This window comes from Rhinolophus hipposideros, assembly GCF_964194185.1.
Source record: "Rhinolophus hipposideros genome assembly, chromosome: 21".
Lineage (NCBI taxonomy): Eukaryota > Metazoa > Chordata > Mammalia > Chiroptera > Rhinolophidae > Rhinolophus > Rhinolophus hipposideros.
In genome coordinates this window covers 5,253,718-5,267,187 of record NC_138067.1, presented here as the reverse complement: position 1 = coordinate 5,267,187, position 13,470 = coordinate 5,253,718, and the positions used below count along the sequence as shown (strand labels likewise).

The following is a 13,470-nucleotide window of genomic DNA, read 5'->3' as shown; positions in this document are numbered from 1 at the left end:
TCACACGACTGATGATTGCGTTATGGGGCAGGTCACCAAGAAACATAGCAGCTATAAGAGAGGCCACTCTTGGCCTCTGGCAAGGAAGGCAGACCTGAAAAGACTAATTACAAGGTCACTTAATTACCAAGGTTAGAGTGAGCCTCAGGAGAATGGCTCTGAGCACACAGAAAAGGGAGGGTGGGGGCACTCAGGGAAGTCCTGTTTGAGGAAGTCACCTTTGAGATGAAGAGGGAAAGATGACTGTCGTTGGGGAGTGAGGGGCAGCACTCTACACAAAGGGAACGGGCATCTGCGTGACATGTTGAAGGAACTGAAAGAGGCAGAGCACAGAAAGTGTGGGCACAAAGGGGCCAGTCAGGTCAGGCCCCAGGAGCCTGGCCAGGTACTGGTCCTCAACCCAAGAACAGTGGGAACCCTCTGAAGGGTTTTAAGCAGGATGGTCACCGTGATTCTAAACGGTCCGGTATAGTTCTCTTATTGCACACGGAAGAAGCTCTGTGAATTGAACGGAGTTCTCCCCACCATGAGCAGGGAAACTTCTGGTAGCCTGGTACAGGCCTATAACTTAGAGGAGCAACACCTAGTCAGGACTCAACACACCTCAGCAGTGCCGGTCATGGTCTATTAGACCCTGTCCCCTGCTTCCCAAATGGCACCACAGGCTACCTCCTACTTCCAGCATCACCAAAGTCAGTGTTTACGTCCTACTGTCCACTCGGCGTCTCCACGCCACACAGCCTAAAGTGAATTCCTAAGAGTCCTGCTCCACTGCAATCCTTCTTCTTCCCCACCTCCAAAAATGGCAACTTCCAGCTGTTCATCCAGCCTCCCAAGGCTACAGCCATTTCCCATCCCTCCTGTGAACAGGCACATCCAGAATGAACTCTAAACCATGGGCTACCTGGACCAGGCGGCCCCCAGGCAGGGGTACTGTACTGGTGCTGTCTCCATGCTTGCCCAGCGGCATCAGTGTTTCAACCACTGGGTGAGGTGAGACTCTGCCGTTCACAGATGCCCTTCTCTCTCAGGAGCGGAAACTCCAGGTACAACTGAATATTCTATCTGGGGCTGTCACTCCGGTCACCCAAAAGCTCTTTTTGATAAGATAAAAGGGATTACTTTAATCATCTTTCAACTCATCCATCTGAACTACAAATCCTGTGCTCTCCTGTGTGAGCTGTCTGCTGTTATTGATGGCAAATGATTGCTGAGGGATTTGAAAAACACACACATAGAGAAAAGGGGTCCAGTGTTCTTCATTGGGACCTTTGTGCTGCATCTGGAATCCCATGGTCCTGTGTCCCAGGAAAATTTCCTCCCTTAGGAAGGAGACACTAACGTTGTCAGGGAAAAGGTGATGTATTATTATAATCTGCCCTGACTTCTATTTTCTGCCCCCCTTAAGAAGGGTGAATTCGCCATTCATTCAGCAAATAGTCGAGAACCTACCATGTGCTGGGCACCAACTAGACGCTGAGGACACTGAAGGGAGCATGGCCCCTGCTCTCCTGTGCCATTCTAGGGGAAAGAAGAAACAAATGTACACCAAGTAGTACATGCTGAGAAGACAGTACTCAGCAGGGCACGGGAGAAAAGAATGGTTGGGGACTGCTATGTTAGGTGGATTATTCCAGGAAGGACTCCCTCCCTGAGGTGACATTTGAACAAAGACTTGTAGGAAATGAGGAAGCCAGCCCTGCCACCATCTAGGAAAGAGTGTTCCCTTAAAAGGAGCAGGTGCAAAGTTCTGGAAGCAGCAGTGTGCCTGGCATTGTCAAGGAATGGCCAAGAAGCAGTGTGGCTGGAGTGCAGAGAATGGGGGTGTGAGAGGCACAGGGGGGGCCAGGAAAAACACTGGAGTGGGCCAGGCCAGCATGAGACCTTAACTTTCACCCTGCGCCACATGGGAAATTCTGGAGAGTTGAGATCAGAGCAGGGGCTGGTCTGACTTTTGTTTTAATGAGCTCAGTTCGAGGGTCAAGGGCAGAAGCAGGGAGACCCGTCAGGAGACAGGTACAGCAATGCAGGCAAGGGTAGGCTCCAAAGGAGACCCTTGTTTCCCGGGGGTGCAGGAGAGCAGGTGAAGAGGAAGAGGGTGTGGTATGGAAGGTGTCAAGAAAGAAGTCGTTCCAAGTTAAAAAGGATGCAGCAAGCCTGAAAGGAAGGCTTTTCAGGGTGCTTGATAAGGGGAGGGGTAACGCTTACGTGATTGGACATGTGGATTTTTCTGTAAGTGATGACAGGTGGGGTTCAATTTAGAGCAAAACAGGGGATCCAACGATCTTGAATTGCCAGTCTGCACAGCTGCAGTTCCCCACCCCACCTCGTTCTCCAAGGGAAACTGCCCAGGCTGGTCCCCAATGTCATTCATGACCATGTTGTTCACCTGTAACCTGCCACTCAGGGCCCGAGGCTACGTGTACCCCCCATGTGCAGGCATTGCCAGGTGTGTGCCCAGGCTGATGTGTGCTGTCCCCACTGGACTGCAGCAATCCCGAGTGGGGAGGGAGGCATGAAGCTGAGTTGGTGCAATAATGAAATGATGCTGTTAGTCTCAACTCAGCTGGCTTGGAACCTGGTTCCACCTCCCACATTTCTGTGGTGTGTATTCATTTCAGCATCTGGCTTTAGCACTGTGAGGGGAAAAACACTCAGATTGTCTATTTTTTTCCTTCTAGGATGACGGTGCATATAATTAAAGTCTGAGGCTCTTCAAAAAATACTCCTGCTCTGATACCTTTTTTTCTGCACATAAGAATTATGTATTCTTAGCCACAAATGTGGAATCTGTCTGCTCCTGGATAAGCCACTGGTTCTAAGCACACACCTTTCACATAACCTCCCTATTAGAGAACTTGAAGATTAAGAGTCCTAGTTCACAAGTGACTTGCATCTAGAATGCTTCTGGTGGTTCTGCTGGATTTTCCAAAGTTAGGAAACGTCTCCTCCTCTGAGCCCCAACAGTACTCACATACCCAAATCTCAGTGACATTCTCACCTAGGCCTTCTTGAATAATAATCTCTCCCTGAGCGATGTCATCAGGCCCAAGGACCCCAGTCCCCTTTTGATGCTGACACCCATGCTATTTTATGTGGCGGTGATCTCTCCCACAGGCTCCAGACTCACGCCACAGCCTGATATCTTCACTTGACTTCTCCACCTAGCTGTCTCAGATTGCCCAATCCAAAACAGTCCCTTCCACGTCCAAACGCGTTTCCTACCTGTCTTTTCCAGTCTCCCAGTTTACTCAAATCAGAAATCTAGGAGTTGGGGCGGACAGGTGGCTCAGTTGGTTAGAGTGGGAGCTCTGGGCCAGGGGGCTGCTGGTTCGATTCCCACATTGGCCAGCGAGCTGCGCCCTCCACAACTAGAATGAAGTCAACGAGCTGCCACTCAGTTCCTGGAGCGTGGGCTCTCAACCAAAAGGTTGCCAGTTCGACTCCTCAACTCCCGCAAGGAATGGTGGGCTGCACCCCCTGCAACCAACAACGGTAACTTGACCTGGAGCTGAGCTACGCTCTGCACAACTAAGATTGAAAGGACAACAACTTGACTTGGAAAAGTCCTGGAAGTACATACTGTTCCCCAATAAAGTCCTGTTCCCCTTTAAAAAAAATCTAGGCATCATCCTTGATTCTTCCCTTTCCCACGTCCATCTCATCCAATCCATTTGTAAACCCTTGGGAATCTACCTCTAGAATGTCTCTGGAATCCATCTTCTTCTCTCCAACTCCCCTGGTGCCACCTTAGGCTGGCCAACTGCCTCTCACCTGCAATAGCTCCTGGATGGTCCTAGGTGACCTCCCCATTTCCTCTTCCTCTCTCCTCCACCCCTATTCATTCCTGTCCCTTCTCCACCCCAGAGCAAAAGAAATCTTCTTTAAAGGTAATTGGGCTGCATCCCCCTACTTAGAACTCGCTGATGGCTTGCCATTATTTTACAACCAAGACCAAGCTCTGACCACGACCAGCTAAGCCCTTCACCACTGACCCTACCTACGTGTTCAAACCCATCTGGCAACACTCTCCCCTCAGCTCGCCTCAAACCATATTAGTTTCCTGTAGCTGCTGTAATAAATTGCCACAAACTTGGTGGCTTAAAATGACGCAGATTTATTCTCTTATAGTCCTGGAGGCCAGGAGTGCAACATGGGTTAGAACCAAGGCGGCAGGAGGTCTGCACTCCCCACAGAGGTTCTAGGGGCAAACGCACCCTCCCCTTTTCCAGCTTCTAGAGCTGCATTCCTTGGTCCACAGGGCCCCTTCCTCCACCTTCAAAGCCCGCAGTATAGCGTCTTCCTTCTGTGGTCACATTGCTATCTATTCTGTATCTGCTTCTCTCTTACAACAGTACCTGTGGTGGCATGTAGGGTCTATCCAGATCATCTAAGATAATCAACCTCCTCATTGCAAGATCTCTCACTTCCTCACATCTTTAAAGTCCCTTTGGCCATACAAGGCAACGTTCACGGGTCCCAGGGATTAGGACCTGGATCTTTTAGGCGCCATTATTCAGCCTACCGCACAAACCCAGCTCTTCCCCATGACAGGGTGTCTGTACAGCTTGCTCCTGTGACTGGAATGCTCCCCTCCCCCATTCTTTGCACAATCAGCCCCTTTTCATTTTGGGGGCCGCAGCTCACTTGTCACCCACCTGCAGGTTTCCCTCTATCTTGGACCTTTGTTGATTTCCTCCTAACACTCACCAGTGGACCTTGTTTCATCTAGTTTCCAGTTGACTTGTTTTCTGCCTGCCTCTCCCTCTCCCCTCACAGTTCCTGCCATGAGAGCGGGAACCATGCCTGTTTTGTTCACCCACCGACTGTCCTAATGTAACTGGCTCAATCAATCATTGCTGACTGAAATGATGGAAGATGAATTGTAATCCAAGACAGCGTTCTTCAAAGGGGTTGCTCTTCCCTCCTCAGAGAAAGCAGGCCCATCTCCCCCTTCCTCCTGATGTCCTCTGTCAGAAACAATGGTCTGGACAGAGCCTAATGCCACCAACAACGAGAACCCACAGACACACTCACACGCAGGAGCCTGGGGAAATGCTGAAGCATGTAATGAGCCGGGCACACACGAAACCTTTCAAAGAAGTGGATTTCCCCTTTGGTAAGCAGCCACCTGAGCCCTTGCTCATTAAATGCAGACAAGAATTATTTGAACGAGGCCTACCCAGGAGGCTGCTGCCTGAGGAAAGCTGTTCCCAAATCTTCTCCATCCTTCTCCTGTGAAAAGACTCCTGGAGCCACTTAGAGTGAGCCGAGGAGGACCCAGGGGCCTTTCTCATTTGCAGGGGCCTTTCGGCCAGTGCTCTGAGGTTCCCACACAGCTTAGAACAGCACGCTGGGTTGGACTCTTCAAGCCGAAGCCAAATCTCTTTTGATGGCAAGCCTATTTCGAAGAATTGCTTTTGCCTTAAACAATACATTATCTGGTCAAAAACATCATTTTCCCGCTTCCAGTAGAAAATCATGCTTTAATATTTGACAAGTTGCAGGCACACTAAAAAATGTTTGGTCACAACAAGGACAGCTTTGGTGACTCAACAGTTTTCTCCTCTGAGATCATTTATGGCATAAAATGTATGGTTATGGTGTTTTCTTTATAAAAACATAAACTTAGGAGAATAAAACAAAGCAGTTTATAAATATTAACCAGTTTTCACAAATAATAATGTTGAAAATAATAACACTTGCACAGCCCTGACAGTTTACAAAGGCTACCACATGCATCCTTTTGAAAAATCCAGAAAAACATTTGCCTTATAAGGAAGGGCCTTTGATTTTGCCCCTGTAAACTTTTGATGTATAACTTTATATCCTAAAGCATTCTGGCACACACACACACACACACACACACGGAACCATTTCTTATGAATATATTGGAAATCTGCTGTCAGAGTCCAACTCACAGGCACCAACCAGAAACCTAGCAGGGCCATTCAAAATTCTGGTGCAGATTAATTTTTAAAAGCTGCATTGGGATGGGGAGTTGTTTCCAGGCTTAACTGAAGAGTAATTGACTTCACTGGAAGTAACAGTCCACGTGTGACACCAGCTGTCGGGGGTCATGTTAGTCTGGCAAATCTAGACTATCTCAGGGCCTAAATGGCTGTCACGTGTGCCCTCCTAATACTGTCTTCAGTACCAGAAAGGAGAACAGGGTAAATTGTAGGCCCTCCCACCCTGGGGGGTAGGCAGAGGGTAGCTTCAAAAGAAGTGTCAAAGCTGAGAAGACGGATATTTGGATATTCCCAATCCTCACCCACAGAGGAAGTGCCAGGAGGAACAGAGGAACCAGGTGTGGGAACAGCCTGGATGGTTGAGACTGGGCCGGTTTCTTCCTGTTTATCCCCTCTCATTGTGAGAGGAGTGGGAAGAGGCCATTCAAGTGGATTCATGTCTCTACACCTGAATTGGCACTCAGCAGTCCTCGTGGACCGCACTGACACGTCACCTCAGCTGCAGGCCGGCCCCCTGACATAGAGGGGCTGCTCCTTTTCTGCAGCTCCTCGGATTGAACCGAGGGAAGAACTTGATGGCAGAAGTAGGCCTTGGAAACGTCTGTCCTGAAGGACACTGATGCTCCTCCCTGTGCCAGAACCAAGGTGACCTACTGAGTGTGCCCTGGGCAGGACGGGGCTCTGGCAGGACAGGCCACTGCCACAGGTTATCCAACTTCTGGGGTCCAAACCCACATCCTGCGCACAAACAGAGAGCACGCTGGCCTGAAGACATCAAAGCAAGAGTCTGGTGTCTCTGTGGCTGAGCTTCTCAATTTCCTCGGGAGAAAAAGTGTTTCCTCGGAGCCTTTATGGGGATAAAACGAAGAGAGGCTAGAGTGAGGACGGAACCATAGCAGTGCTTTCCAAGGGGCAGTCGCGACATTCCAAAGCCACAGCTTGATGGCCTGTAGCTCCCCTGGGAGGGAAGTCTGTGCTGGCTCTACCTTCGGTCAGCCAGGAGGGCTCGTGAATCACTGTGCATGATGAAACAGGGCTCGGTGACTCTGCACGGGGAGTCCACACAGCACCCAGCCAGCCGGCCAATTCCCTAAGACCGGAGATTCTTTTTAAGGCAACAGCAGAATCTGTCAGGAATGCAGTGAGCAAGTCCTGGTGGCCCGCCCCAAGCGCCACCAACAGGCAGCAAATAACATCAGAACACTTAAAATATCAGCCTGATGCTGGCTGGCTCCCCCCAGACACTGAAGGTGACATTTCTTAGGACTATGCAACGGTTTGAAAAAAAAAAAAAAAACAACTCACGCTGTGCCCAGGACCCGAGGACCTCCCAGGAAACGTGTATTACACAATCATATAGCAGAAAATGTCTCTATCACAGGGCAGATTTTTACAAGTCTTTATTTTTAACTTCATCATTCAATATCTATGGTTACTGCTGCCTTGACAGGTTTTGTGACAGAGGGACAAGTCTGCATATTTAAAGCAGAGTCACAAGCTCCCAGGGATGAGACAGTAATACATACAGCAGCCCAAGGGGCCTGGTCCTGGACAACAGACTCGGCAAGGACCAGCCAGCCAGGGCCGGTTTGCCCCACAGAATGGGGTCAGTCCTTCCTCTCTACTCCGCTTAATTAGGGGCATTTTCAATGGGGGTCCAGAGCTGCCAGCTTTTTTGAGAAAACCCTGAAATATAGATTTTTTTTATGGGAGGAACCTCCTAGCTTTAAAATACAGATGGACCCCAACTTGCAATGGTTTGACACGATTTTTCAACTCTACAATGGTGCAAAAGCGATATGCACTCAGTAGAAACCACAATTTGGATTTTGTCTTTTCCTGGGCTAGCGATACGCAGTATGGTAACGCTCTTCTAACCCCGGGACAATGGTGCCCGCTGTAGGCTACTGTACGTGTTCTGAGCACATTTAGGCAAGGCTCAGCTATGATGTTCGGTAGATTAGGTGTATTAAATGCACATTTTCAACTTAGGACGGGCTTATCAGGACTTAATCCCATCATAAGTTGAGGAGCTTCTATCAGTACTGGCTTCTAACTCCGTGCCTGAAACATATATAGTGGCATTCCCTCACCACATGTTAAACCAGGGCAAACCTTTCTACTTCCTCTCTGAGTGATAAAGATATCCCAGGAAAGGAGAATAAACTTTCGAAGTGGTGACTCAATGGTTTTTTCAAATACATGGAGGAATATGGTTTTAAAATATAAGGTCTTGGGTAGACTGTGCAGTAGTTCCCACCCTGTGTGACTTCCACCCAGAGCTACACGGGGTCTAACCCGTCAGCCAACACCTGTGACAGCAGCTGCAATGCCCAGAAGGACAGCAGCTGAGTTCTTTTCTCTGTTTCACTCTTCAACCGACCTGCCGTTCCTACACTATTGCCTGGAACAGAGAGGTTTCTGAATAAATACTCGTGATCTTAAAATAAAAGGATTGGTCCCTGGGCTCAGAGACGTGAAGACATCTTTCCCAGAGAAAGAACTAGACCTGTCACAAGCAGAATGCCACTGAATGTCAGAGCCAAAAGGGATCTTAGAAATTCTCAAGTTCCTCTCTCCCCTCACCCCATTTTACAGATTAGAAAACTGGGGCTCAGAGACGTAAAGAGGTCTGCCCAGGGGCCTTACCAGACTTCCAGGATGGTGTCATTCCTTGCTAGGGCCTGCAGGAGGGCTTCTGCTCCAAGGTAGGTGACGCAGTTGTTGGACAGCCTGGAGAGGAAAACAGAATGATGAGCTTCAAGAATGCCCAGGTCTCCTCTTGGGCCAGACCAATTAAAGGAGGCTTTTGGAGTTGGCCTGCCTCCTGAAGCCCACCTGTCCCCTTGCCATGTCCCTCTCCTGTTGAGATTCCCAATGAGCTCATCTCATCAACAAAAGCTCAATACCTAAAGTGAAATGCACCCCTCTCTCTTCAGATCACCAGATTCATTTACCTAATGAAGTAGCTACTCCCTTAGAAGGTGCTAGAACACGGTAGTTAAAGATGTGCATTTTAATGGCAGACTTCCTGGGTCCAAATCCAACTTACACCACTTCCTTTTTGATCTCAAGTAAATTAGTCCCAATTTCCTCATCTGTAAAATGGACCTAAAAGAGTACCCACCTAATGGAGATAAGGATTAAACAAACAATGGTTTATCCTAACCGACTTGGCATCATGCTTACCTGATAGGAAACAACCAATGAACAGTAAGTAACATTTTCACCTGTGAGGGCCTTGGGGTGCATAGGGACATGGATTAGAGAAAACTTGAGGCTGGGAATGGGCAGGGGACATGGTACAATGTCAGGGACATCGACGGAAGAGCAATGTGCCCCCCATGCTGTTCCTTTGCTCATACTTGGCCTTCTAGATAATCTCCACTACTTGCCTTCCACCTCCTCCACAACTTCCGGAACTTACTATTCCGGAAGTAAGGCAATACTATTAATAATAACAGCCAAGAAAAAAATAAATTTTTAATGAAACAAAAAACTAGGAAAAAATGAAAAAGAATTTTTTTAAAAAAGAAAAAATAGTAACAGCCAATATTGGTGGAGTTTAGTATGTGCCAGGTCATTACCATCTCAGTGCATGCTCGTGAGGGACCCCCTCATTATCCCATTTAATGTCCAATCATTATTCCCATTTACACTTGGGACAACTGAGGCACTCATCCAAGGAGCAACAGCCAGTAATGGTGGAGCTGGGGTTGAAACCCAGACTGTCAGGTTCCAGATCCTGAACACTTGGCACTTGGTTAAAAGAAGGATGTGGGCATCTTTTGTATAGTGAAACGGGGGCGGGGGAGTTGGAGTGATACAGTTCAGTGATGCTGAATTATAACTCTTGCCACGGCAGCCTGGGACAACTCCTGCTGCCATTGCCTGGCATCCCTTGGGGTCCACTGGGGTAAGTCTGTGACAATGAGGAAGGACAAATTTACCACATCCACACCTGGTCAATCATAAGCTACCGCCAAAGGCTCCCCTGTGTGCAAAGCCTGGTGGCCCAGCTCAGACAAATTGCAGCGTCACCGGAGCTTCCCAGCCCACTCTGGCCCACGTGATGAGTGGAAGTGTTTCCCCCAAACATTTGGCAACTGCCTGGGCCCTGCAAAGCAGCACACACAAGTGTTGCCAGAGTGGAAGGCAGGCTGGCAGCAAAGCAGGCACTCTCCCAGAGGCAGCTGTCTGCCTGTCTCTGAAGCGAGTGTTTTCCTCGGGCCGTATTTGCCAAGGAAGATGCCATACTCCTCCCTTAAAAGGAGCCATCTGGGGATGGCTTGGCGTCCTCTGGAACCATGGCGGCTGTGGCACAGTCCCAGAAAGCGCCGACACAAGCCTGTGATGGTCGCTAGCTGGGCCCTGCTCACGTCCACCATCCCTCTCCCGCGGCGTGGGCCACTGCCTACCAAGTCCACCGCCAGGGGTCCCCTGTCTCTTGCCCTCCAGTTCTCGCCCCCCTCACCAGCTTTCTCCACTGCCATCGGCCTGATCCAAATCTCCTTCATCTCTCGCCTGGAAGACCATGGGAGCCTCCTGACTGGTCTCCCCGCTTCCATCTCACACCTTCCCCTCTCTTCTACGCAGAGCAGCAAGCGTGATCGTTCTATGATGTAAATCAGATCACATTTCTGTCCTCATTGGAACCCTCCAAAGGCTTCTCAGTGCCCTTAGAATAAAATCCCAAACCCTCCCCATGACTCTGAGGCCTCTGTGTCCCGTTCCCCCCCCCTCTGTCCACTCCCCCGCCATGCCAGTACAGTCATCGCACAGGCCCTCCTCTGTCCTCAAAGCCATCAAGCTTGTTTCTGCTGGATGGCCTTTGCACTCGCCATTCTGACTACCAGAGAACTCAGCAGGGACCTTGTTATTCAGGTTCCAACTCAGATGCCACCTTCTCAGAGAGCAGCAACCTCACCCTCTCCAGATTCTCCATGTCGTATCTCCCTCTGAAATTTGCTTTAGAGCCCCGTATTAACTCACAGAAGTGACCTTGTTATTTGTTTACTTGTTCATTATCTGTCTCTCCCATTAGAAGCTAAGAGTTATGTGAGCAGGGGTCCACCCTGTCCTATTCATCACTCTGTCCTCAGTGCCTTAACCAGTGCCTGGCACAGAGGGGGTACCTCAAGAAATGTATACATAGATGGATGGATGGATGGATTGGTGGATGGATGGATGGATGGATGGATGGATGGATGGATGGATGGTGAGTGGGTGGTGGATGGAAGGGTGGGTGGTGGGTGGTGGATGGATGGATGGTGGATGGTGGACGGTGGATGGATGAATGGTGGATGGGTGGATGGGTGGTGGATGGATGGATGGTGGATGGTGGATGGTGGATGGTGGATGGATGGATGGATGGATGGGTGGTGGATGGATGGATGGTGGATGGTGGATGGTGGATGGATGGATGGTAGATGGTGGATGGTGGGTGGATGGATGGATGGATGGATGGATGGATGGGTGGTGGATGGATGGATGGGTGGTGGATGGATGGATGGATGGTGGATGGTGGATGGATGGATGGATGGATGGATGGATGGATGGATGGATGGATGGATAGATGGATTGGTGGATGGATGGATGGATGGATGGATTGGTGGATGGATGGGTGGATGGATGGATGGATGGATGGATGGATGGATGGATGGAAGGGTGGGTGGTGGATGGAAGGGTGGGTGGTGGGTGGTGGATGGATGGATGGTGGATGGTGGATGGTGGATGGATGGATGGATGGATGGTGGATGGATGGATGGATGGATGGACTGGTGGATGGATGGATGGATTGGTGGATGGATGGATGGATGGATGGATGGATGGATGGAAGGGTGGGTGGTGGATGGAAGGGTGGGTGGTGGGTGGTGGATGTATGGATGGTGGATGGTGGATGGATGGATGGATGGATGGATGGATGGGTGGACGGCAAATATATGGATGGAAGCACACACAAATAAAGCAAGCATGCCTATCTGCACAACACAAGAGGAACCACTGAAGACGACCATCAGCAGTTGTCTTGCCTGAGCCAGAGATGGTCCCTGGAGATGGGGTGGGTCACTTCCTGTACGCCCCACAGAAGATGCGGTCAGCAAGCCGCCCATATTCTCTCAGCTTTCACCTCTAACTCTGAGGGCTGCTTGCTGGGAAGACCTCCACTCTCTGCCTGAGACCGTGCTACTGACCCTGGGAGTATGCTGTGCCATGTTCAGAGCAAAGAGGAAGTGCCAGAAAATTCGTATCCCCACAAGCACACGTCAACCTACGAAGGACAGGCAGATAGTGGGTAAATGCTCCACTGTCTCACAGCAGCACGATTGAGACCCAGTTGTCCTCAGTGATAAGTGGCGTGATAATACCGCCTTTATTGGTTACCTTCCCTTCCTCGCCTCACCTCACTGCCCACTCACCAGTGTTTGCCGGGACCACCTCCCAAGTACACAATTTGCACTGCAACCCCTGTCTGCATTTGGAGAAAACCCAACAATCCCAGCCATTTTCTGCCAGGCTACCCAGTGTGAATTAGCCAGGCTGGGAAGTTGCCCAGGTCTCTGATTCAGAAACACCACCCCCCACGCTGTCAGTACTGTCCCAGCTCCTGCTTACTGGCTCCTTACTTCAGGACTTTCAAGCTTGAATTTCTCTTAAGTCCTTCGGCAAGGAAACACACACCTTCATCCTGGAGACGGTTCTCCTCCAGGCTGGCAAGAACAAGAAAGAAGACCAAGTTGATACGATAACATTTATCATAGACAATGATGTCAATAAGATGAACCACATGACCCCCATTTAGTAAATCCAACATCTGAAAATCCACATTTACAAATAAAGGAAGGACAGAGAAGGCAGGGTGTGAGGGTCTCCATTCCAGGGACATTTGGGGGAGAGAATTCGCCTCAAAGCTCTTTAAGAAGTTCCCGCATGTCCTGGTAACTCAATATCCATGTTCCCTTTCTTTCTTATCAGTGGAAGCCGAATTTCATCTGGGGGCAGCCATGTGCTTGGTGAAGAAATGACACCCTGCACTGCAGCTATGGTTGGCCAAGAGACACCCACCTGGCCGTGAACACCTACGGGAATTTGAGAGATGGGGCTCCTGGGAATGCTCTCTCAAGGGGAGAGACACAGCTGGCCTGTGCCTTGTGTCCTTCCTGGATATTCAGACTGAATCCTGGAATACAGACGTAACATGGAGAGTGCTGCAGCCATCTTGTGGTCCTGAGGCAACCAACCCTCAGGATGAAGCCATTGACTGAGGATGTGACGAAACAGAGGGAGTCCCAACCCCCGCTGGCTTCGTGTAGCCGCCATACCAGCCTATGCTGCCTAGCTCCAGAAGGCTTGTACATGAAAAATACATCCTTTACAGTGGTTTAAGCCACTGTCGATGGAGGTTTTTCCCTCAACTTTCCCTCAAAATGTAGTCATAACTGATACACTCACAGTGAGGCAGTCAGTCCTCTAACGAGAACTTCCAAGAGGTAAAACC

At 49.7% G+C, this 13,470-nt stretch overlaps 1 protein-coding gene across 4 annotated transcripts in view; it reads right to left on the bottom strand.

Annotated features, from left to right (window-relative positions):
- Nucleotides 1–5,468: 5,468 nt before the first annotated feature.
- Nucleotides 5,469–13,470, bottom strand: part of NOD2 (nucleotide binding oligomerization domain containing 2) — a 45,047-nt gene continuing 37,045 nt past the window's right edge. For 2 of the 4 annotated variants that reach the window (XM_081031653.1, XM_081031654.1), the window contains 3 exons: nt 12,599–12,682; nt 8,622–8,705; nt 5,469–7,062 (listed from right to left, as the gene is read on the bottom strand). In XM_081031653.1, coding sequence (XP_080887779.1) covers nt 6,846–7,062; nt 8,622–8,705; nt 12,599–12,682 — 385 coding nt within the window. In that variant the 3' untranslated portion in view covers nt 5,469–6,845. Of the gene's footprint in view, nt 7,063–8,621; nt 8,706–12,587; nt 12,683–13,470 lie in introns of those variants that run through there. The other 2 variants (XM_081031655.1, XM_081031656.1) reach the window with 2 other exon arrangements.